Here is a 26,165-nt window from a genome sequence, read left to right as displayed (position 1 = left end):
ATATCAGAAACTGGAGACATTGTTTTGATAGCTTTACTGCTGACAATATCCAGTTGTTGACATTCAGAGCAATAGAAACAGACAGATTGACTGAGCTCACCATTCAGCAATAATACAGCACTGTAGTGATTCTGGGGATACACTCCTGTGCTCTCCATATATGCTTCCACCATATAGCAGGCTCCACAGTTTCAGTATGAATGTTAATAATAATACATCTCTGCCTCTAAGGCCTTGAGTAGTGCTCAGATGCATTATCTGACACACAGTCCATCGCAGCTGTGGATCTGAGAGGAACACGGCCTTTGTTCTGACCAAATGGAACCTGGCAGTGAAGGGTGAGAATAAACCAGAACACCAGCTCTTTCTCTGGTCCAGTAGTCCATCTCTCTCCTTTGCCAGGCACAATGTTCCCAGCCTTTGAGAGTGAAACATACAAGTATGTTGGAAGTGTGGACTACCCTCGCTATCCTGATGGTGAAATTTCTGCTGTGGTACATCCAAGTCTGCAGGTGAGTATGGAAGGAACTGGAAGGAGGAGGGAAAGACCTTTGTGTATATGTATGTGTGTGGGAAAAGGTATTCTAATATGCACCTGTAGTTGCTGCACAATGTGGTGGAGGACAGGGCTTTTATACCTTTAACAATTGTGCAGAAAAAAGAATGTTGTCAATCCACTCACCCTTGCCAAATTTACCTCAGTTACACAGATATTAAAAAGGTACATGAGCTCTCTCTGTTTATTACATGTAACCACCCAACATTGTGCTTGCACTTACTGTGGCATTGCTAACTGTGGTGGGAGAGGAAGCCGGAACATCAGTGCCAGCTTTTGTGAAGGTTGCTGCTACCCTCCAAATGCACCTGAGGGTGCTGCAGAGAGAGTATAAGAACACTGGCTGGGGGTGGGGCTTCTCTCTCTATGGACTATAACTAACTATCCCTCCCTAGGATAAAGATTTCCAGCCACTGAAACCTGGGGATCCCATTTTCCAGACACTCAGTGGGGAGGATATTTTTTATGAAGGCGACGACTCCACCTACGTAATCTTCATCAATGAGGCAGCTTACTATGAGAAGAAAATAGCCTTTTCCAAGATGAAGAAATGCACATTCTCCCAGCCTGCACTGCAGAGGAAGTTTTAAATAACACATGTATAATCAGGATACATTTCATGAAGACAATGAAAAAAAAATATAGTTTTGTATGGCTTAACTAGGGACCCTATACTTGCAAATAATAAAGAACAATCAGTCTATGGTTTTATTGTCTATTTATTATTATTGTAGACACCGTTTCCCCATGTTTATGTGATAGGAGTATGCCGTTCTCTAAAACTGCAGTCTATTGATTTTTTTGGATGAAAGAACTTGCACACACACCTGGTCTTCCATGTGTTTTTAGGTTTGGCAGTTGATTCATATGAAGTCAAACATAGTTTTGACTTCATGTGCATCTGTTGCATTTGAGGGAGCCAATGTGTTCTGGTAGCAAGAATGCGGGCTACAGACCTAAATTAAAATCCTGCAATCCAGCTGCACTCAGGGTCTGGTCAGTGCCTGGAGGGAGACTGCCTGGGAACCCCATGTACATTGCCTTGCACTCCACCATGGAAGAAAGGTAAGATATAACAACATAAATATATCTGTGCCTTCTGTTTTCACAGACAGACAAGACTTGGGAATTGGATCCATCAGCATTAGGACTCACAGAAGACCCTCAGTTATTTCAAATAACTGTCTGGGACTGTGAACACTAGGCAACATCCAGACTAAATCTGTCATGATTGGGTCCCATTTAAATTAATTGGAGTTTAGTAAATCATGACTAACTCATCAGCTAGGAACTCACTCATTGATTTCAGTTGTGACCATTAACTGGATGTGGGTGTGTGTATCAGTTCTCAGGGCCAACCCATCCATCTGCTAGGAAGACCTAGTCAGTCATGTCTAACATCTCATTGGTTTCAGTGGTGCTCAGTCATGACTAACAAATCTGGATGTTGCCAATGTATTTGACATTTATTTGCATTAATTGTATTTAGTATTTTTAATCTGTTTCTAAGCGGTGAGTGAATAGGAAGAATAAACTCAGAAATAAGGCGTTTCTCCAGCATGGAACAATAATTATTTATTTTATAGTAGTGCCTAGGGAGTTTAGCAAGAGCTGGACCCCTCAGACCGATAACCATACTCCATCTCCATTTCTGTCCAGAGCTGTCTGCAACTACTAGGCTTGTCATATGGAAAGGTATGCCATTTCAAAGGCTTGCTTCTTGTGGCAAAACAACAAAGGGCCTGAGGTTCACAGAGCATAATCTCTTTTGCATTTCAGGGAAAAAACACACTCCCAAAGCATCAGAACTATTTCGCTTTGACTAGATAGCTAATGACTAGATAGTTGGACTAGCTCATGCTTAGGAATAATCTGGATCGGCTACATCTGCACAAGTATAGTCCATGTGCATCTTGCTAGCAATTTCCAGGGGCCAGAAGAATAAATCTGGTTTATGTTTGCATACAGTGGTCCTCCTCCCAAGGCACTGCCTATAAGAGTCCCCTGTACTCAGACTGCTTGCCCCAGGTCTGGTGCTGGTTTTCTGGTGTCTTGGGAGGGGGCCTTTCATAGACTGGGATCTTGGAATTGTTGAGTCTGGAATTTTTAAAATTGTGGGTATGTGTTCTACCAGTGCTGTGTGTGTGTGTGTGTGTGTGTGTGTGTGTGTGTGTGTGTTGTTTTTATAATACAGGACCCTGCTAGCTCTTGGCACAGGAAAGGGCAGGAATTAAATGGTGATGTAAACTGCTTCTCTACATTAAAATGAGCTTCACTACATAAAAATGACCAGGCTGAGGTTACAGCAACATTGTCCCTGGGGAGGACTGAACAGCCACTGTAGTTATGGGAGCAATGGGCTGCCCAGGAAAAATATTCCCCATTTGTTCTCTGGATGGGCTGGCCCTGTCTATTCGTCATCTGATGTCTGCATTGCACATCAGTACTCACATCCTAGTCCCCAATATAAGCCTTAATGGATAGAACCATAGGTTCCTTTCCCTCCATTTCATCTTAAAACCCCTGTAGCCTTTCATTCATTTATCAGTTTTGTCCTAGATAAAGATTCTTCATTGAGTTCATCAGGAACTCAACATACCCAGCATAAGTTAAATGTTAACTTTTGCACTGACTACTCATTACTTCAAGTGAGAACCTCCAACAATTCTGGGGGTGGCGGGGATGGATGAAGCCTAAGATGGTTCCGGAAGTCTGGGTACTGCAGAATCACCCTGCCTTCAGAACTGATCCATGCTTGGGATGATTTTCCATACTTGGGGAGAATTTCCTAGGCTCAGCCATGCTAATGTGGGCTGCTGGGTGCTTCCAGTTAAGAAGAGAAGAAACTGTAGGTGGATTCTCTAGTTTGCCTCAGTGTAGGATATTTCCCCTTGGATGTAGCTGGCAGCTGCCCTTGAGGTACCTTGCCCAGTGAAGTGGAGTCAGACAGGCAGGTGGGAGTACAATGGCTTTCCATGAAGCCTATGAAGGATCCAGGGCTTCAGGGAGAGACTTCATCCTTCTGTAGGTGATGCCTCACTTTCTCCAGGAGATTGAGCCATCAGAGAGCAGCCAGTTCCCTCCGGCTACTGACAATAATGATGTCAGAGGGGATGCTTCCTACAGGATTCCGTTACCGGGATGACAGCATCATCACAAACTCTGAAAGAGGTAGGAAGAGAAGAATCAGCCCCAAAGCTGGCGTTTCCTGTGATATTTCACTCACCCATAAGAACATCAGAAGAGCCTTGCTGGTTCAGACTAAAAGACCATCTGGCTCCAGCATCTAGCCTCTCATAGTGGTCCATAAGATGCCTAAGTCCTCCTCTTTTTCTTTACATACCAGGAAAGTAGGGAATGAAGTATGCGTGTTTGTGCGGAGGTGGGATACAAAAGCCCAGAAGCACGGATTCCCCTTTCTAATCAATATGATTAATTATCCAAGTAGATTCATCTCACTATTCAGTGTCTCAATTCCTACTTGTCCTGGCCCCAGTTCTGCAGGCAGGTATATGGGTAGAAGAGGGGACATAGTTAACATCATAGCCTTGTGGTACAGCTTGGAGAAAAAGATCCAGGCTGTACTTCAGACAAGGCTCTGAACAGTCATCTGAAAGAGTAAAATTCATTTTGGCAAAAGCATGTATAGTGGAGGCATTACAGAACCAATCCCGAAGCTTTGCAGTGCTGAGGCCAGGCAGGACACTGGTCAGAGGTAAGTGCAGGGAAGAGGGTTAGTTGAGGATGTGCTAGAGTCTCTCACCATCAAAGTCCACTCTTCCGTCCCCATTGAGGTCAACGTCCTGCAGGATCTCATCCACTTCCTGGGCCTTGAGTTGCTCCCCCAATAGGGCAGCCACTGCATGGTGCAGCTCTGCCCCACTGATTGCTCCATCTCCATCTGTGTCAAACTTCAGAAAGAAAAGAGAAGAGGAAAAAAAAGAAAAGAAAGAGATGTGAGGGCCTGGCTTTGTGACTTTCTCTCCAACTTAAATGTCTTCTTTCCTTTTAAGTCTGCAATTTGCTTCCCAATCTCCAAATTCACCTGGCTCTTCTTCTCATGCTCCCCGCAATTCTCAAACCTGATCACACCTCTCCATCTCCACTTCTGGACACTAACAAGCAGTAACATGGAAGCTGTTTCTCTGTGGTGTACTCCCAGCTCTTGGAGGGGGTGTGTGTGAATGAAATAGCCAGGTGGCCAGAAAAAATCATAGGGGTTCTTTCCCACTTGACCAGTCCCTTCCCTTTGGTGGGTTGCTGGTCAGGCTTCACCAAGCTTAATGGGAAACAGCTCTCCTGCTGCCATGGTTGGGAGTGAAAAGAACCTGTGAAGGGAACCGGCAACCCGCTTTGATCTGTCTGTTCCTTCTACTTGCAGTTCTGCCAAGGTAAAGTCAACAAATTGCCTTTAATTTTTTTTAAAAAATTGCTCCTCATTTCATAACACCCAAGCTCTGTGGGATAGAACATCATATTTACAAACAAGCAGTTCAGGTAAGAACTAACCTGCCAACTATCCATGCGGCTGCCACCTTGGATTGGGGTGTGTGACACCATCCACAAACCACACCATTCAGGTGTCCCTATGTGGCACAACACCTGTAACCAATCTGGTGCAAATTGGTGCAGGCATTGTGAAGTTGTTGGGACAGATTCACACAGCAAGGCAATCTCATACTGCCATAAATAAATACATAAACAAACAGACAAACAAACAAATGGTGCTCTCCATGCAGAAAGTAGGCTAAAAAAGTGACATCACTAACATGACAGCAGGGGGCCATTCCCACAACCTACCGGGTGGCGGGGGGGGGGCTTCCTAAAGCTTGCCTTCCCCCCAGACAATCAATGTTTACTGGTGGGAGCATGGAGCATGCTCCCACATGATCTCTGCTGCTCCATGCATTGCGGAGCAGTGTGGATTGCTCTGAGGCCAGGACTCCAAGAATCCCACAGAGCACCGCATGCCAAGTGCAGTGCACTGGGGGAATCCCTCAGGGCGCAGGAGCCCTAGGCGCCCATCTCTGTGTCAGCATGAGCTGCAAGCAACTTGTGCTGACACATGAACCTGGGAGCCGGGCAGTGCTCTCTCTAATTTTGTTTAATCTCTGTGCGGAATGAGTTTTGTTCTGGGCAGCAGGATCAAGGCAGTGTGCATGCACATGCATTCAGAGTGGGGACTTCCTGATTCAACTTGAGCGGGATCTAAAATTAACTGAGCGGACATTAAAGAAAAAAAGAAAGGAGGAGGGTGCACACATGCACACTCCTTAGAGTGAACACTGGAGCCAGGTTAAGGGCATGTTTGCACCTTTAACCTCGGCTAACAGCCGGGCTGCGGCGCTGGGTTTAGTGCTACTGCTTGGCCAGGATACACTCTGATCCCAGTGGTTCTCACAAGCATCAAAGCCCAGGCTTGACTGCTCGTGAGGACACCTTCTAGGTGTTTCTGCACATGGATTAGCTATCTCTGTGTAGTTTTATGGCTCACAAAGGAGCTCATATGCCATACACAGTCTTCATCCCTTACAGAGGCAAAGCATTAGGGCCAACTAACCATCCAGTCAGCCAAGAGAGATTGTTATTTATAAAAGTGGTCACTAGAGGGCACTGTATCAATACCTTTAATTATTATTTCGCCATGGCAAGTGCTCCAGTCCAGAGAATTAAATCATATTTCCAACTGTAATCTCTAGTTCTGGGGTTTCCAGACACAGGGCTTTTGTTGCAGGACTTCCCATGGGCTTGCACAATGAACTGCATGCAGAACCATAGCTGGGCATCATCTATACCTAGCAGTTCTTGCGCCAGCAGCTCATCCCACTATTTCCTGTCAGCACCAAGAGTACTATTGGGGAACATTGCAGGTCCCTCCCCTCTCCCTTCCCCTGAAGTGCTGAGTATACTTCTGGCTTACTGAACTTCTGCCGCATTCCGATGCCTACCACTTCTGCCGGGAGTTCCTGTGGAGGAACTGCGCTTGTGAAACTGGTATTCAGTGAGGCTGTTCACACGCGCAGCCAAGGCTGAGCTAACAAAGCCAAGCCCGGGTTTGGCTGTGTGAAAGAACTGCAGGGGTCACAACCGATCGTGGTGGCGCTTCTGCAGCCATGGGCAGAATTACGATTAGGCAAGAGGAGACAGTTGTCTGGGGGCCCCACTGCCTGGAGGGCCCCCCCAGAGACACCTCACATGACTCCCCATTGCCCCCTGCCCAGCCCCAAGGCCCCTCAGCCACTTGCCCCTGTTTGCCCTCTCTCCTGCTTGTCCTCCTGGCGGGCAATCAAGCTTCTGGGAACTCCTCCTCTCCCCGCCTCTCAGCTGTTCAGTGGGTGGGCGATGCTGCCAGAGAGGCCTCCTGCAGGCCTTGCTGAAGCCTGAACTGGAGTAGGCCGGCAGGCCCCAAGCAAACAAGGAGGCAGGCAGAGTTCTCTGCAGCAGACCCTCTGCCCAGGCCAGCCAGCCCAGCCCAGCCTTTGCCAGGTAGAATGTGAATTCCTTTTTGTGGTTACCCACCCCACACCCGATATATAGAGATCTGCTTGCCATAGGGCTTTGATATGTGTGGCGGGGTGGAGGCTCAGAAGTCTCTGAATATTTAATTTAAAACAGATTGGAAAATTTGCTGGCTTAAAAAAAAAACTATCTAAAAAGTCCTATAAGTGGCTTGTTTCATGGCAGAAAATTACAAAAACTTCTGGAACAAACAATATTTCATTCATTCATTCATGTATAAATGCACTTATGTTCAAGTTGTTTTGCAACCCAGAAGGTCTGAGTGAGAACTGTGAAGCATGTGTTGTGCTTTTATTTTATTTTTCTTGTGTGTGAACTACTCCCCAATAACTCGCAGGGACAACTTCAGGGTAAATCTGGCCAACATGTGAATGCAGCACCTCCATTCCAGAGGAGATGTGTGATAAAGGGCTTTAAAAGCCTCGTGAGAAAAACCTCCTGGAATCAAACTTAATTGAATTTGTTCAGAATTCTGAGAAAATATACATAGGCTCACACTGCATGGTTGAAAGTGCTAATCTGCAGCGAGGGGCCCATTTTAATCATTAGTGTTTCTAGTGTGTTCTAGGCATTAAAAGTAGCACAAATATATAGTACTCAATGTATATCACTATATATTGTGAAGTGTGCATGTGTATATTCAGTGAAATGTATTTCCAGGCAGCATACTTATTTTGAAATATCAGACTTAAATCCTTAGGAGCCTGGGGTGTGTGGAGGCCCTGGACTTTTTTGTTTTGTTTTTTGGCAGGGTGGGGGGGGGCACATTTTAAAATCTTGTCTCTGGGCCCACTCCAACCTTGCTATGTCCCTGTCTGCAGCAAACCCACCTGTGGAGCCAGCCTCCTAAACAAGGTTAAGCGAGTGAACGCTCCCTTCACCCCATTTCCTTGATCGTGTGCAGTACCGGTTGATTTTAGCAGATGCTGTAGCAGTGACAGGCACCTGCCCATCGCTGCAGGGATCCTCACAATGCACCACGCACTTGCACGGAGCATTGTGGCATTTCCAGGGGCCAGAACGAAGTATCCCAGCCCCCAACCCTCTGCACTGCCTGGGCCAGCGGAGGATCATCTGGGCTTGCAGGGAATGCGCCCAGCAATGGAGGAGTGGCCGTCTGTGGGGAAGGGAAGTCTAAGCAGCCTTTCCGGCCGCTTGCCCTCAAGCCCTTCTCACTGATCATGAGAAAGGGCTCAGTGTCTCCTTGTTCCCTGGACTCGGTTGCTGATCTCTTCATAAATCACTTCCTTAAAAACCCACTTATTAAATCACTTCCTGAAATCACGCTGCATAGTTCCCCTTCCTTGGGGAAATTGTCCAATTATCTGAAATGACTTTGCTATAATCCTATGTGCACTTTCCTGGGAGTAAGTCCTATTGAACTTAGTGGGACTTACTTCCAAGTAAACAAGTGGTGATTCTGCTGAGACCATAATTTCCTCCTTTTTATTTTTAAAAATGTAATGTTGAATTGCTGTTCTTGCACTCTTTTGATTACTTGGGAAGAGGAGAATAAGCAGTATAGACTAAATAAATGTTTCTTTTTTAAAATCAACCACTTGTAAAAAAAAAAAAAACCCACACACAACAGGAGAACAGGAGGTGGATTGGTTTGATATTGAGCCCAAGTAGGAAGGTGTCTGCTGCAGTTGGCTGTCCTCACCTCTTTCCTCAATAGCCATAGACTACAATGGGAAATCATTGAAATGTTTACATGATGTTGGTTTCTTGTCAGAATAGGATGAAAAGAGCATTGATGGCAAATTCCTGGAAGGGTATTATTTCATCTGGATTTCAGGCAGGGTGAATGTGGGGTTTCTGTGCAGACACACACTTGAAAGTTTTGAAGCTTGTTTTTTTGCCATTTGAAATATCACAATCAGGGCAGTCAGGATGGGAACAGTGGCTGACAAAGGCAGAGCAGATAATCAAAATTCACTCCCCCACATGCATCTAATGTTGTGCAGCTAGGAAAGCTCTCGGAAGCATGAATGCCTCTTCCTGACATGCCCATGCTGCATTAGTCAGGATGCAATCTAATATTTCTAACACCCCTTTGATGGCATTTAGAGTGCCTCCTTATTTCCTGCAACACGCAGTCAAGAGCAGCAACAAGCATTAGGAGGGACACAGAGACAGAAAGGAGGCCGAGGGATGGGAAGGGGAAGCAGGCTTCTTTCCCCAAGGGCTTAAAAAAAAGCCACCCCAAAAAAGAACACAATTTTAATCTAAACCACCCTGAGCCACCTTTGGAAGGATGGTATATAATAAAATAAAGAAACAAACAATTGCAGGGGGGAAATGTGGGCAGGGGAAATATCTAATATTGACCCAACTGGCTTTGGTTGTGGGGAGGGAAGGACCACACAAAAGTGAAAACTGGAAGAAAAATGCTCTCGGGCAAAAGTGATGGGGCGTACTTTGGGAGCCAACCCTCCCATGTGTCACCACCTACACACGGTAACCACTCCTCTGTAGTTTGCACTATAGGTCTGTCTACACCTTTTCCTCCTTGTGCAAGAACTTTCCCTTCTGTGATCAAGTTAGAATAAGTTTAGCAATGAAAATATACTGGAGTTTCAGAGACTGTCATGCAGATCACACAACAAACTGATGAGATGTGCAGATCATCATCCATCACCTGTAAGAATAAGCAGTCATATTGGAATAAACCACTACCTGGAAAGACCCTCTATGGAGCCAATACAGCTACTAATATGCTAGCCCAAACGAGGCAAGATTATGCTTTATACACTTTGCAGACTAGAAAAGTGGCAAAAGACAGAGCTACTCTAAACACAGAGCAAGAACCTGAAGTGACAGAAAGTACTTTTTGAATCTTATTTCTAAACTGTATATACCACATTGCTAGCTGAGCAAACTCTCAAAGAACTTGCAGGTTTTGGTTTTTTTTTAAAGCAGCATTATAACATCTTGTGTAAATAAATCACGCTGTTTTGTAAACTGCTGAATAACAATTACCTTTACGTTCTATACATGTTACAATTGTTGGCCCCCAAATGCTTGTCATGTAACATAGTGCTACTCTGGCAGTGAAGGGATGGAGTGACCATTCATGCCTTGGTCCTAGTCCAAGCCTGCTGTACTCTCTGGCTAGTTGCCACCCAAACTCTAGCCTAAGTCTATAGTCTTCTGTGTGCCTTACAATTCAGTTTAGGGTTGGAAGTCATGTGAAAATAGGGCATGTGCAATTAAATCATGGAACAGAATTTCATTTGAGGAATATCACAAATCCCTGGTTCCCTCTCATCCATTTTCACCCACAATACCTCACGGAAGGCAATTTTCAGCTCCCTCACGCCCACCATGTGAGCCGTCTCCTCACGCAGCTTTGGGCCCATCATCTCTACAAAATCTTCAAAGTCTATGCGCCCTCCCACTATGAAGAAAGAAGAAAAAGTCAGCTTTCTAAAACATGGGAGGAGAGGCAAAGTAAAATGCACCTTTTGGATTTTGGATCTGTGGGAAAAGGTTTGAGGATGTCCCCCACCCCATGTCGCCAGGCTGTGGTGGTGGGTCGTACCTACCTTTGGGACACCAGTGCTTCTGGCCACCTGAGTGGCCACACTCAACCCTAACTACACACCAGCTGCACCAGCTTAGTAAAGCAGAGCTCCCCAATCCCAGAAAGAATAGGTCTGCCTTATAGAGGCTGGCTGTTCTCCTGCAACGTGTGCAGCTCTGCCTCATTGACCTGCGGCGGCTACGCCAGCTTGGTGACATCATCAGGCTGTATGATGAGTGGTTGGTGCGAACTGGGGTTGAGTATGGCCATCGAGGTGGCCAGAAGTGCTCACATCCTGAAGATAAACATTGTGAAAATGGGACACTCAAAGCAGGGGGGCAAGAACAAGGGAGGCAGCAGGTGGCCCCCAGATATTCACCTCCCCAAATCTCAATAGTAGCTATGCCCCTGAGAGGGGATCATGTTCTCACTGTGGGCAAAATGGCAGGAAGAAATGTGATGGAAAGACCTGAGTCCAGGTCTATAGCCTCCAACATTTCAATGATATACCAGAAATATTTCTGTTCTCACATCCTACCTCACTATTACACATTGCTGAAGCCTCTTCTCTGCCTGTTAATCTACTCAGATACAGCTTGTCCTGCACTGGCTTCTCAAGCTGGGTGTGTTAGTAAAGTAATCATAACAATGTCCTTTCAAAAAAGAAGAAATGTAAGGAAATAGAACAGAAAGTTTACAGGAGGACTAGTTATTATTTATTCATTTATTTGATTTCTCTACTGCCCTTCAAAAATGACTCAGGGCAGTTTACACAGAGAAATAATAAATAAATAAGATGGATCCCTGTCCCCAAATGGCTCACAACCTAAAAAGGAACACAAGATAGACACCAGCAACAGTCACTGGAGGTACTGTGCTGGGGGTAGAGAGGGTCAGTTACTCTCCAAGAGGTGCCTCTTTGCCAAGTTAGCAGGGGTTAAGTTGCATTTTAAGCTGCCCAGAGACATAAGTTTGGGCGGGGTATAAATTTGATAAATAAATTAATTAAAAAATAAAATTATAAAAATAGAGTAACACATTCAATAAAATTTACTGCCGGAATGGTACATTTGCTGTCATCAGTGGTTATGGTGGGAATGGAAGCGAAATAGCACTGACATTTCATATTTAGATGACAACTTAGCCACACCCTTAGTGGTTGTATTACTAAAATACTAAGATAATGTTTGGGTTTGGGGGTTAAATATATAGTAGAAAAACATAATTGTTCTTCAACATTTTAACATTCTTAGCTGTTACAATTAATCTCACCAGCCGCAGAGAGCGAACTTGCAAATTGCTGACAACTCCCATCACCTTCAGCTGCAAGAAAACAACTCATCCCTCGCTGCAATTTACTGCAGCTGGGGATAAAGGAAGTTCCAGGCCAACAACAGCTGGAGTCCCTCAGGTTGGCTATTCCCGATACAGAATACTTTTATCCTGTCCTGCCTCCAAATTGCTCAGAGCAGCATACATAGCTCCCCCAACAACTTTGTCCTCACAAAACCCTTGAGAGATAGGCTGGGCTGAAAGAGAGTAGCTGACCCCAAAATCACTCAGGGAGCTTCACTGCTGAGTAGAGATCTGGACACAGATCTCCCTGGTACTAGTCCAACATGCCAGTAAGGTATAGTGGTGGACTATGACCAGGGTGGCCAGAGTTCAAAGTGGCATTCAGCCATAAAATTAACTGGGTGACTCTGGGCCAGTCACTTATCTCTCAGCCACCCTAATCTACCTCACAGGGTTAGGAACATAGGAAACTGCCATATACTGAGTCAGACCATTGGTCTATCTTGCTCAGTAATGTCTTCACAGACTGGCAGCGGCTTCTCCAAGGTTGCAGGCAGGAATCTCTCTCAGCCCTATCTTGGAGAAGCTGCCAGGGAGGGAACTTGAAACCTTCTGCTCTTCCCAGAGCGGCTCCATCCCCTGAGGGGAATATCTTACAGTGCTCACACATCAAGTCTCCCATTCAGATGCAACCAGGGCAGACCCTGCTTAGCTATGGGGACAAGTCATGCTTGCTACCACAAGACCAGCTCTCCCCTCATAAGGGTTGTTATGTGGATAAGCATAACCATGTACTGGTTCCTGGGTTCCTTGGAGAAAGAGCAGAATATAAAATGTAAAAATAAGTAATATAAATAAATAAATGCTAATAACTACACCATACAGGCTCTCTGCTACATGTCAGCTTAGTGTTTTTGTATGCACATTTTGTTTATGAGCACGATAGTCAAGAGGCATCCCTTCCCCACTCAGAGATTTAACTTCTAGAGACCCTAGTGAGGAGACTGAAACCAGAAGAATGAGTACTCTGGTGCACATGAATACACACTGGCAAAATATTTTAAAAGTATCTCTTAAGACTAGGGTTTTCACTTGGGATGAAGACATCTTAGCTAATTAATCATACGAGTTTCAGTTGTTTCCTCAATTAATTAATTGAATTTGCATATGTGTAAAACAATAGTTCTGAAGCCAAAAGCAGACTTTTGCTTTTAGATGATTGTATGTGTGTGTGCTGCAGCAGACATAATCTTAGACAAGGCTTTCCCTATTGTGTGCCTCTATCAAATGGTGCTTGCCATCTGCTGTTTTTATAAGTACTTACAATACAAATAATATACTGTATATTTAGGATTTGCTGCTCGACTTACCAGGGCATCTTTTTAGTCAATCAGTTTTTTTTAAATTGATCATTCTGTGTTGAGAGTTTGATTATTCTAATCCAAGGGTTCTCAAACTGGGGTCTCCAGATATTGTCAAACTACAACTCCCATCATCCCCAGCCAAAATGGCCTTTGGTCCTAATCTAATCAATTAATTGGTTGCAGCCATCTTGTAAATCAGAACCATGGGAGCTTGTGCAGTTCTGGGATGGGGACTGGATTAAGCCAGACATTTGGGGGTTATAAGCACTGGGTAGCAGTTCTTGAGACTTGTTTTGGGCATCAGTGCTGTGGGGAAAGGATATCATAACCCCCATCCATCACACCAGCCACCCAACTCACTGCGCATTTTGATGTGCTGGGAAATCTCGATAAGCTCCATCTCAGTGGGCATGTAGCCCATGGTCCTCATGCACTCTCCCAGGTCCTTGTAACTGATGTAGCCGTCCTGATCAGTGTCAAACTCCTTGAAGGCATCTAGCAGTTCTATCAGGAAAGACCCAAAGAGATTTAGAGAGATGTGGAGGGGGGGACGACCCAAATCGTGTGTGAAGTCCTCTCTGAAATATTGCATGGACTTCAAGGTAAATCTGGCCAATATGTGAACACACAAACACCCTCCCAAAGTAAAGTCACAGTGAAGTTGCTATCTGAAAAAGCTCCTGGAGATGCCCCCAGGGAGTGAAATTGGGACCTTCTGTATACAAAGCATGTGCTTTACCACTGAATTACAGCCCCATCCCGTCTGCAAAATAAGGTGAAGATCTTCATAACAAAACAAGAAACAACAACAATATTTCTTCCAAACCAAATTTTATTTTTTATAATTATTCATGTTGTAGATGTGATTTTAAAAAACCAAATAAACTCTTTGACACATCTACAAATAAAGAACTCTTTTTCACACTTACAAATGTGAAAAATTTGCATTTCTTTCAGCTCTTAATTTAAAATTCTCTTGAGTGTCTTCCAAAATGGACAGGGGAAAGCTATCCTTGGGATATTGAGACGAGAGGGATGGGAATTGAGCAAACCCCTTTCATTGCTTCTATTATTAAAAACTGCATTTCAGTCCCACACTCCATCCCATGGGCCAGTGACCCAGATTCCTCACCACCATTGTTGTAAAACAAGGCCAACTCACCATCCAGCTCTTCTGGGGAAAGCTCCCTTTCCTGGAGACAAAAAGGATTAGGGGGTTAGAACCCAGGGCATAAGAACCATAAATATTATTCTCCATTTACTACATTATTACAATATTACTCTCCAACTACTACAAGAGCAGTGTTAAGAGCATAGATGGATGGATGGATGAAGAAATGGGGGGCGGGGTGGGATATGATACATTTATTTATTTATTTCAAATTCTAAGCTACTTTATCCCTATAGCACAAGGAATGAGTTAAGAGATTTTACCTCTTGTAAGAAAAGCTTTGTGCCCACATATATCAAGAACTGTTTCACAGCTCACACAAAGATATGAGCAGTTTCTGGGCCACATGACTCCCATCTGGTTTTTGGTTTTGCCTAATCCTCCCCCTTCCTCATTAATGACAAGATCCAGGCTATAGAACATGCTCTGCTAAGTTTACTGGATGTCTTGTTACTGATTCATATGGGCAGTACTTCATGAGCCAATGTATTTGTCTTGGAAACTGTACAATGTATTTGTCCAGTTGCTTTTCACATTGCTGTCCACATCTTGGTGCTCTTTTTGACTGAATTCATGCAGCCTGTCGATTCAGAAGGAAGCCTCGCTAAGTTCAATGTGGCTTACTTCCAAATAAGGGGGCCTAGGATTGCAGATTTAAAGTGTCCAAGTGAAACCATGCATTTACTGTCCCTCCAGATATAAAAGAAATGTGTATAATTTGTGATCCAATAGTAATATATATTTAGGGAATTATATATTTTATGTAATCTAGCAAAGGTTCTGCATGAGATTAACATAACCAGAAGGGTGATATCCAGTTTCACAAATATGCAGCCTTTTCCATCAGTAAGTACCTCACTGAATATCTTTTTATATTAAACTGAAATAATTAAACATATTTTGTTTCATTTTCTCCATCTCCCATCTCCAATAAGATGTATTAGGTTTGTTAGTAGCTGTTCACATCTGACTGGCCCGTTTAAGATGTGTTCAAATATAATTAATCTCAACGCTCAGAATTTTATTGTGTAAAAGGAATTTAATCTGTAGGTATTGAAATATAGTCCTGTCTCCTGTCTTCTCAGCAATACCAGAAAAGAAATAATATGACTGTGTAAAACCAGCTTGTATTGTCTACAAAAATTATACCACTTCAAGAATATTTCAGTTTTTCAGGCTTCATATTTGTCCACCATAACTGTCAGAAAGTTCCGCTGGGCTTTTTCAAGAGCACTCTTTAATGCCTTTCCTTCAGCTATATTAACGAGGAGATTTCAACATCTACCCCTGGAGGCTTGCTTGTGCCCTTGAGGTTCGGGTGAACCTGAATCAATTGCTCATATTTTATTACGCTGTAGATTCTACAGTAATATCAGATGTCATTTGATTCTGCTGCTTCTTTGTAGGTTTCAACATCAATCGGATGATTTGCTGGTGAAAATTTTACTTGAAGATAATGCACTCTTCATCTCTCATGTTGTAGCAAAATTCTGTTACATCGCAATTATTTTATTATTTAGTATTTATTATTAAAACTTTTATACCGCCCTTCCAAAAGGCTCAGGGCGGTTTACATTAAAACCATTAAAATCAGTTAATAATTCAAACAAAAATTATAAAATTAGAAATTAGAAATTAGAATTCGTAGTTCAATTATTGATGCTAAAGTTAATGATTGAGTTAATGTTGAATGTTGGAATAATGTTGTTTGTGTTGTTTTGTTTTGGCCATTGGCCATAAATAAAGTATCTATCTAACATCTTCCACATTTTAAATATTTGTATTTTAGGTTTTTAAAAAAAAATCAAAACGGGGTGCGGGGGGAAGCCCTCCTGTTTGCAGTGTTCATAATTTTTGACTTCATATCCCCATCACCAGCACAAGATGAAAACCCTAATCCACTTCTGGTACCCCAAGTTTAGAGAAAAAGTCCTTGCCCTCTCATCTTTTACAGGGCCAACCAATTCCTCAGCTAGCAACAGAATCAGAACAAATCAACCAGCCGCCCCCCACCCCCTCCCGGGGGGTGGGATCCTCTTCTGTATACAGTATAATTCATCAGTATTTTTCAGAGCGCCTTACAAACAACTTAAAATTAATAACAGAGACAAAGACTGAGAAAAGCAACGAACAATTCTATCCAAACTAAACAGGCTAACAAAAGCTGTATTTTACCACAGTGTACAATGGGAACCCTAGCAGATACGATCGATGAGGGTTCGATTGTCGAGGGTTCCCACTCTCCACCCTCTTAACCAACCAGTCCTTATGGGTTAGTATCTATTTGTAGCATATTTGATCTTAGGGAAATGTTTTCCTGACCGTGACTTCTGATAAATCCCCCACCTCTCTGTGAAGGAAACTGACTTAATGGAAGGAAGATTGCATAATGAACTGAGTGCCCAGAACAACCCTCCCCACTTCCACCCCAGGGAGAAGTTGCTTCCCAAATTAACCTACTCAAGCTTGGATTAAAGGGACTGGAGGTCAAGCACAGCTCTGCAGGTCCTTTCTCTACTACCTACTGGTAAGTACTATGTGAATAGAAGCAGGCTACTCCTAGGAGGTTTTAACCAAAACCTGAAGGTAGGGGAGCTTCCTCCCCATGGCCCCTTTGGCAAGGACTCCCAGCACCTATTCCCAAGCAGGGAAGAGCCTTAAGAAACCCCTCTGAGGCCAAATGAGAAGGCTTCATTTTTCTTCTGTTCTTCTCACTACCTACTGCTCCGGCTAATGGGATTTCCTGACCTCCCAGCAGGGCATTGGACCTGGATGGCTATTTATATGAGTTAATCATGTAGGTGTCAGGATGTTGGAGGATGCTTATAATAATCTCCACAGGCATTGTGCCATCCCTTTGCGGCTTATTTCTCCCCACCACACCCACTCGTCAGTTTCTGAGCAGTCTAGTCAGTGGTGCCCTGAAGAGGAAATATGGTCAGAGTTGTCTTTTGCCAGCTCCATTTATAGTGTTGGAAAGCAGACATACTGGAGCTACTAATAATTGTTATTTCTATAGTGACATATATCCAGGGTGCTTTACAAAGAGAGGCCAGGCCCCAGCCCTGAGGGGTTTACAATCTTCATCAGTATTTCCCAACCAGTGTGCTATGGGACACTGCCTGGTATACTGTGCTGACTTGCTCTGAGTCAGCTGCAAAAGTGAGGAGTTTAAAATCCCCATTCCTGCAGCTAGCGTGTCCCATAATACACTGGGAAGAACACAAGAGTCATGTCCAGGAGGGATGCAAGACTGGAAGGGGAAGCAAAAACAAACAAAACTCATGGCAGCTTTGTCATCACAAAAAACCCCAAACATGCGTTGGTGTTGAGGGCAGTATCTCTCAATTTTTTTTTTATTTTAAGTGTGCCTCAGGATTTAAAAAAATTGGTTAGTAAAAACACTGATCTAGATCTAGATAGCGACACAAGGGAGGCGATAAAGGAAAGGGAGGGAAACGGAGGCAGGGTAAGAATAGGTGTTTGTTGAAGTTATATGCTCTTAAGCTTCCTTACAAAAGGACTCGAGGATTGTGCCAAAAGGTACACAGAGCTATACAGATCATGGCAGTTCAAAAGAATAGGCCCTAGGATAAATATAACCCTGGGCTAGGAGTATTTTCGCCTCCCCCCCCCCAGTTAATCAATGTTGCCAAGTTGTTTGGTTTTTAGGACTGCAAAACCTAGTAATCGAAGAGGCCCAGGCTTTCCTATCAATGCCCTGAAAAAGGGCTCTGGAGTTTGCTGCTTTGCTGCCAGTACTTTCCTGCTGCAATTCTAGGATCCCACTGAAGCCTCTCAGGCCTTCTGCAGCTTCTTTTTCAGTCTTCTTTCTTCTCTCAGGGCTTTCCTTTTGTATTTCCCCCCCCAACCTAGCCTTCTCTCTACCTTGTACTGCAGACAGTACATGCAACAGTGAACCACCCAACGCAGCCTGGCATCCCTTTGAGGTAAACTCCTTGGGAGATTGCTCGACTTGCACACCCTTAAGGCTGACCCTGGGAAGAGGGGAAATAAGACATAGGACCTGGTGGTGGTGGGGTGTCTAGTGAACTGACAGGCTGATAATGCATGCAAAGAATTAAAATGTAAATTAGTCCAGATTCTTTCCTCTCCCTCAAGTGAGATGTACCCTAGCTCCATTTTTTCAGTTCCTTTGCCACCTAATGGCAAAACGGGGAAATGACTTGATTAGCAAGCCAGAGGTTGTTGGTTCAAATCCCCACTGGCATGAACACCTATAGGAATTGGGCAGCAGCGATATAGGAAAGATGCTGAAAGGCATCACATCATACTGCGCGGGAGATGGCAATTGTAAACCCCTCCTGTATGTATTCTACCAAAGACAACCACAGGGCTCTGTGGTTGCCAGGAGTCGATACCGACTCGACAGCACACTTTACTTTTCCTCTGGTGTCTTGGAGAGCTTCGATCTCCCCCACCCCCCTTACAATGGGAGATTAGGGAAAGGGACCTATCTGCCAGGTGCCACAGAAATGAAGGCGATTTGTACAGTATCACCCCAAAGAACAGCATCTTGCATTTTAAAAAATGCACTGCTGGTGCTTTAACTGCCAGGAACGCCTGTTAGTTCCCAGCAGTATACTGCTTTGGAAAAATGTGAAGTCCAAGCAACAGTTTCAGCAACACATTGTTGGGGAACGAAAAGCCAGGTTATCAAACTACCAATGTTCAAATCATGGCAACTCCTTTGAAGTTATTCAACCCTGATCTGATCAAGTTATTCAACCTTGGTCAGATCACAGTTGGATGATCTCCATCCCTATTGATCTCAGACATCTATCCAAACCTTGCCCCCAGTGATTTATCTCTTTCTCAGTAAAGATTACAAGCTTAAAAATCCCGATAACCTCTCATTAATGCTTTGTTGACTCTCTGCATACAGGTGGAGACATACTTAACAGGGTTTTGTTCAATTCTTTGTTCAGTTCTTTCCAGGATCAAGTTAAAGGAAAACTGGTTCTGCAAATTTGCGTTAGTAAACTTTGCATAGTGTCAATTGGCTGTCATCTGTAATGTCACAAATCTACCTCCCCGTCATCCCTGGGGCAGTTTTGCAACTATTTTAAAATTGTGCTTCTTAAAAATGTAATTAAGATAATGAATTAGCTTCTAAATAAGTAGATGTACATTACAGAAAGTGGTTTAAAAAAAAAAAAGAGGACAGTCCACAGGAGTAGGGGCAAATGTAACAACTGAATAAGGATTTTGAATCATTGATCTGTATACCAGCAATTTAAACTGTGAAAGTGGAAGGAAACCAAATTCACCCCCTAGGAGGAAAACTAGCTGTGGTTCCTGTTTTAATGTTACATTTGTACACAGCCTCAGCCGAGTAAAAACAGTAAATCAATTTCCCCCTCTAGAATTCTGCAAAATGTTTTGCTTGTACCTGGTTCCTATTAATCTCTGCCCACTTTCACCATTGTCCTTTCTTGGTCCTCTTTCATAGCTGCCTCACTTACACACACACCCTTCCTGGCTCCCATTCTGGTTATCTATATTTTGCCATTCAGTCCCGCTACTTACTGACCACCATCTACAGACATGGACTCACCTTTCCAAATACAGTGTTGAGAAAAGGCGAGTAGGCTTTAATGGCAGCTGCATAAGGGTCAGCTTGATGCTTCTTGCTGTGCTTGCGCCCGTGGCCAGACTGGGAGCTACGCCGTGATTCAGAGCCAGGGCTTTTATTGCCCTTGGGCTCGCTTTCTTCTTTGGGGGCCTGCTCCCCTTCCTCTGCTTTGCCCTTGGCTGGGCCCTCCACCTCCCCAGACTGCTTGCGTGGCATGGGACAGGTGCGTGTCTCTGAGATGGGCACCGACTGAAGACTCAGAATGTGGGGGCTTAAGAAGCCAAGAAATCCTCTTATACTCCACCTCCAGGGAGGAGTAGCCGGGGAGGGGGGGAAGTCAATTAGTGGGGATTATTGTGGAGATACTGGTACTGTCTTCAGCCCCTTAGAGCTGATCTAACCCATGGCTCCTGGGCCACAGAGCCATCTCAAAGCTCTCCCACAGGGGTGGGGCTGTAACCATGTGGCCGGGCATGTGTTTTACAGGCACATTGCCTCAGGTGTGAGCCAAAGGTCTTTAGTGAAGGATTCTCAAGAAGTGGAACAGGCACCATTGCCTCGGACAAGGAAGAAGAAGATCCAAGACATGCTGCCTGTCAGGTGTAGCAATGCTGCGTCATGGGGCTGCCTGTATAAAGCAATTCCTTATCATTCCCAGAAGTTTCATGTCTTTTTCTGAAATGAGTTTTCTTATTTCCAGTTCCTTTCAAATGCCTCCCTCATCCTTTGGTTGAGGTCATACAATGCCTTTTTCTTTAAAAAAAACTTTCCCCCTTTGATGAACCTAAATGCTTCTTTGCTCAATCCTTACCATACATTTCTTCTTATTCAAGAAAAAATGAAGCTTTTCTTGGTTTTCGTGCAAGATTATAAGAACACTTAAAATGAAAGGCTGATAGTCTTGATACGTGCATTTTGGAATAGGTATGAGCTACCCAGGACAGGATCAGACCAAATGAGGCCCACTATCCTCCTTCGCTATTGCCACAGTAGAAAAACCAATATAATTGAGGCTGATTTGTTTGGGTGGTGCTGTTTTTATTTGGCCATCTGGTCTTGTAGAACATTCCCAACACATTTGAAATGTCATCTCAGCCACGAAGCCTCAGATTTTATCAACTTTTAAAGCACAGTTTAGATTCCAAGGAAACTGAACTGTGCTGCACAACATTTGAAACATATTGCACATAGATACATGTCGCCCACACCCAGCCTTGATCCTTTTCCACATTGGTATGTCTCTGGCTCCACACAGTGGCTGATTTTTCAACTGTGGACACTACATGATATAACCTGATCCTACTTATTTACTCCGAAGTAAGCTGAGTTAAGCTCCACAGAACTTACTCCCTAATGAACATGTTTAAAATTGCAGTCAGACAATCCAATTCCCAGAAGGCATGGAGGCCAGGCTATTCTCATGAGTCAAAGAAAAACAAGAATACAGTATTATATGACCATTTTCATATATAGGATTACTCCAAACAGCACTGGAATCACCAGTGACTCTAAGTCACAGGGGGCACAGCACACACACTGTAGAACACCTGGACTTACCAAGAGAACCAACATCCATGATAACAAAATGGAGAAGGTATTGTTTTTAATTAGCTCAGTAATTTGGCATAAGACTATGCAAGTCTGTGATTTATGCAAGCCAAGCTTTGTTAAGTTGTATTACTATAAAACTGACAAGGTCAAGAATTAAAGCAGCTAAACTCAAAGGAAGTGAAAAGACTTTCAATGAGGCAACATAGTTTATAAAACCATTCTGTAGGACTATCTTTAACAAAGCACTACATTCGTTTCAACAAACTCCTACATTTCTGAACAGCCACAGCAAATTTTGCAACTCTAATATATTTGTCCTAATTTGATAGGAGACACACTGTTTTAAATAAGTCATCGACATTTTTGCATCCTCATTAGCAAATTCTCAATACATTTCTTTCTAGGAACAGCATATGTGACACAATATAAAACATAATGACATACATTTTTGATTGACCAAATTCCACAAATGCATAATAGTAGAGCTATTGGAATGTTATGGTATTGCCCCTCCTCAACAAACGGGGAGATCATTGTTCAAAATCATTATGGTAGGAAGGCCTTGCGTAAAGAAGAAATGTCAAATCATGAAAATAATTCCCCTGCAGATTCCTTTAATGTAACAAAAATATGATTTGTTAAGGACAGTGAAGTCTTTAATTGTGGCATATGCTTCACAGCATGAAGCTGTCTGTTTTATTCTATTTTCTTATCTAAAGGTAGTGTGCCGTCGAGTCAGTATCGACTCCTGGCGACCACGGAGCCTTGTGGTTGTCTTTGGTAGAATACAGGAGGAGTTTACCATTGCCATCTCCCACGCAGTATGAGATGATGCCTTTCAGCAGCTTCCTGTATTGCTGCTGCCCAATATAGGTGTTTCCCATAGTCTGGGAAACAAAACAGTGGAGATTTGAACTGGCAACGTCTGGCTTGCTAGTCAAGTCATTTCAGTGCTGCACCATTAGGGTTATCTATCTACTCATATTTTAAAAGTCAAAAGTAAATCTCTTCATTTTAGCATTACATTGGAGCATCCAACTGTGAGGGGGGGGGCAATTATAATAAAGAATGCCATAAATCCCACTTTAGCTCTATTTAGCAAGGATTCCAGAAGGAACAGCTAAGAGGACTTTTAAAAATTGGTTTTGAATTATTTGCAATCACTCTGTCTCACCTAATCCCAAATAACAGCCCCATATATTGCAAAAAGCCCTCCCAGCATACACGCTCAACACTGTGGAGACCAAATTTCACCTCTCCTTAATTCTTGCAAAGACCAAGTTGGCACTTACCCAACTGTTGGGGGTGGGGTGGGCTGCGAAACCTTCCCTTCCCCCCCAGATGATCCCCCAAACAGTGCTGGGAGTACAGACTGCGCTCCCAGATAAGCAGCACTGCACCAGGCAGCATGGAGCTCCGGCCATTGCACAAAGCATCATGCCCCGTGCATTGGGAGGATTCCCGCAGGGGACAGGTGCTCTAGGCGCCCGACTCTGTATCTCCGCAGCCTGTATGCAGCCTGAGAAGACCCATGACCATGAAGCCTGGGTTAAGGGAGCACTCGCTCCCTTAACCCTGACTAGAAGCTGGGCTAAAAAGCTGGCCTAGGCAGCGCTGCTCCACCAGGACTGGGCCCAGTTCCGGCGGTTCTCACATGCAGCCTAACCCAGGCTGGACTTCCTTAGACTGGGTTAAGCTGCACATGAGAACAGCCTCCAAGACTTCTTGTGAAAACCTGTGAAGCTTTCATCTTTGTTTTAAACTTAGTTGCCAACAGCTTCCAAAGAAACAACCTCCCCCACCAGATCTCTTGGCCATCAGGCATTGATTCATGGTGCTTAGGGTAGATTCCAAGACCTTTGTTTTGTTATCGCTGCAATTTAACTGTTCTCTATGACACAAGGAGGTTTTCCAGACTGGAGACTTTACCGTGGGAGGAAGTGGTGTAGATTAGGACGAGAGTATATAAAGCATGTACAGATGTAAATAAGCATAAATCAGAGTAAATGGAGCCATTCACATTGTTGATTTTTATTACGGTTGATTAGGTTTCATTAAGTGTTTTCAAACATTGATTTGTTCACACAGCCAGCTCCTTCCTGATCTATTCCACCCATTTCTGGCCAAATGGGGTTGTAGAGAAGGCCCCGCCTCCTGCTTCCGATTGGCGCATTCACCTATGCCCAGGTAGTGAAGAGAATGGGAGAGTATGTGTGCGAGCACATGCATGGTGCCTGCAAGTCTCCCCCAATAATTTTCTGTCTTTTTTAGGGAAAAAAATTTCCTCAGTGTTTTTGCGCAACAATAACTGCACGCTAGATCAATGGGAAGCTCCAGCTACTTTAATAAAGCACTAACTCCAAATCAAGTTTTACGGTCTTACTCTGGGGGTGGGAAGTTCCTCTGGAATTGAGGCACTTTCCATTCTTATTGTCGCCTGAAGGTTTTACAGACAGCCCCCCCCCCCATCCACTCCTGATAGGAATGTGCCAGTCCATATATTCACTAGATTTAACCCAACCTCCCTGTGAGCTATCAGGGACCAGGAGAGACAGGGCTTTGTTTTTCTCCGAAGGGAGGCTGTGAATTCTGGCTTCTGCTTTCTCCAAAGGTGTTGATGGAGGTGCTGATGGCTATGCGGATGGTTCAAATTAAAATGCCTGGAATCTGCTGCAAAGCAGATTCGCCCTTCAGCTACCCCGACGCATAGAGCCATGTGTGAAAAAACTCCTGGGGATTTAATCCCCGCCTCCAATGGTGTTCTTGTGCAAGTGCACCAGTACATGAAAGCAACTGGAAGACCTACCACATCACTAAGTCACTGAAAAGGATATCTCATGGGACAGCAGGGCACCACGCAGACCCCGCTCCCCAGACGCCACCAAACTGTTATCCTACCACCCCAGATATCACCAAACTTCTTCCTCTGTTTATGAGAGGAAATGTTGCTGGGCTGCTCTGATGTATTGGTGTTCTTGCTGCTCTGATGCGTGCTCATATTACTGTGACTTCCGGGCAACGACGGGGGAAGGGAGGAACACTGCCGCCCCCAAAACTTTGATCTAAAATGCAGCGCTGGAGGGGGAAGAGCGGCAGGAGGGGTAAATTCTACCCCCCCCGCCCTTGAAGGTAGACCCCCCCTCAGTGCCGGACCACGCCGCGTGGTTCCGTGCACACCACTAGCAGGATGTTAACGAATATCCAAGTTCTCAAGTGGTTACATTCTGTGGTTGCCACTGGTGTATTCACTCATCCAACAAGGCTCTCCGTCATCCTTTCATAACATTGTGAACTGTGGAATCTATCCATATTGGTCACTGTATTGAAATAGGGAATGGTAGTTATTCTGAATGACGGAGGAGAAGAAGGGTGCAAATAAATGTGGTGCTGGTAAGCCAACCCACTCCACGGAGGCAGTATATGTGTGTATATATGTGTGTATGTATGTGTGTGTGGGTGTGTGTGTGTGTGGTGCTACCTTCTTCTATGCTCCTCAAATGTATGCCACTAGAAATTCATCCCTTATTATGTTTTTTCCTCTCCTTCTCCATTGCTGAAATGCCCCTCGGGGCAAGGACCTTTTTCTTCCCCTTTGCATATGTTGCTCCACAAAGCCCTATGTACACTGATGGAGCTCTATAAAGAAAAATCAACTCCGAACATACCTGTTTGGGCTAAAACCATTGTCTGGCTGGTTCCAGTACAGTCTAGGTTAGCCCACACCTGTGCGCTCAGAACAGATCCAAGAACAGAACATAAAACTTCTGTGCACCTGCTCAGTGATACTTCTCCTAAGTAGATCGGGGCAAAGGACATGCTCTTGGTTGGCCTTTAGCCACTGTAAGAGATACCTTTGGGCCAGGGCTGCAGCTATAATTGAGTAGATGGGTTCAAAGACCCCGGGGCCCCACAGCTTCTGAGGGCCCCCCCCAGTTCCACCCCTCCCTATTTTCTTCATTATCTCCCTCACTCCAAGGGACTGCCGGGGAGAGGGGCACACATGGGCCCCTGCACACATGAGCCCCTGCTTTGGGCTCTTACAAGCTGGGCATGGCAGACAGGCCAGGGCCGCCAGGCCCAGAGATGGGAGCGGCAACAGCATCAGCTGGAGCTTAGCCTGACTACATTTCCTCCCACCAATGTTTCCTGGAATACCCTTTCTTTTCACAATTCACAGTTTATCTCTCACCTCAGTTGCTCTACAATAAGAATGGAGATCAATCATCTTCATCTCCAGGGAAGACAAACATTAACAACATCGTGCCTTTGGTAATAGATTGGAGGAAAAATTCAAATTGCAGCCGGCTGTATTAGGCCAGAACTTTCTTCAGCTAACCAGGGTGCGCGAGATAAATATATTTTGAGCCCTGGAACACATCGGGGGTGGGGGCGGGGTGGCAGAAAAACCTTTGGGAGAGTTGAGGGCGAATGAAAATTTGGGAAGGACCAGGTCCGCCCTGGCCCATGCCCGACTGCAGGGCTGCTTGTCTCTCTTGTAGGAGGATAGCACTGGAAACTCAGATCCACACATACCTCGCTTTTCTTCCTGCGTCATCTTATCATAAGGGGGGCAGCTGCTTATTTCT

At 44.4% G+C, this 26,165-nt stretch overlaps 2 protein-coding genes across 3 annotated transcripts in view; one reads left to right on the top strand and one right to left on the bottom strand.

Annotated features, from left to right (window-relative positions):
- The window catches only part of ACY3 (aminoacylase 3), a 33,029-nt gene extending 31,768 nt beyond the window's left edge, over positions 1-1,261 (top strand). For both annotated transcript variants that reach the window (XM_053287265.1, XM_053287266.1), the window contains exons 7-8: positions 403-512; positions 952-1,261. In XM_053287265.1, the coding sequence (XP_053143240.1) occupies positions 403-512; positions 952-1,146 (305 nt within the window). In that variant the 3' untranslated portion in view covers positions 1,147-1,261. The remainder of the gene's footprint in view (positions 1-402; positions 513-951) is intronic.
- Positions 1,262-2,098: 837 nt separating this feature from the next.
- On the bottom strand, positions 2,099-26,100 carry LOC128341136 (calcium-binding protein 4-like). The gene is made up of 6 exons (XM_053287273.1): positions 25,769-26,100; positions 14,424-14,454; positions 13,622-13,765; positions 10,366-10,475; positions 4,320-4,467; positions 2,099-3,718 (listed from the first exon to the last, which is right to left on the bottom strand). Exons 1-6 carry the CDS (start codon positions 25,808-25,810, stop codon positions 3,690-3,692), a joined length of 504 nt encoding a protein of 167 aa, XP_053143248.1. The 5' UTR covers positions 25,811-26,100; the 3' UTR covers positions 2,099-3,689.
- Positions 26,101-26,165: the final 65 nt, after the last annotated feature.

Source organism: Hemicordylus capensis, chromosome 1 (assembly GCF_027244095.1).
Source record: "Hemicordylus capensis ecotype Gifberg chromosome 1, rHemCap1.1.pri, whole genome shotgun sequence".
Taxonomy (NCBI): Eukaryota; Metazoa; Chordata; class Lepidosauria; order Squamata; family Cordylidae; genus Hemicordylus; species Hemicordylus capensis.
The sequence above is the reverse complement of the archived record's forward strand: the minus strand, read 5'-3'. Positions and strand labels throughout refer to the sequence as shown.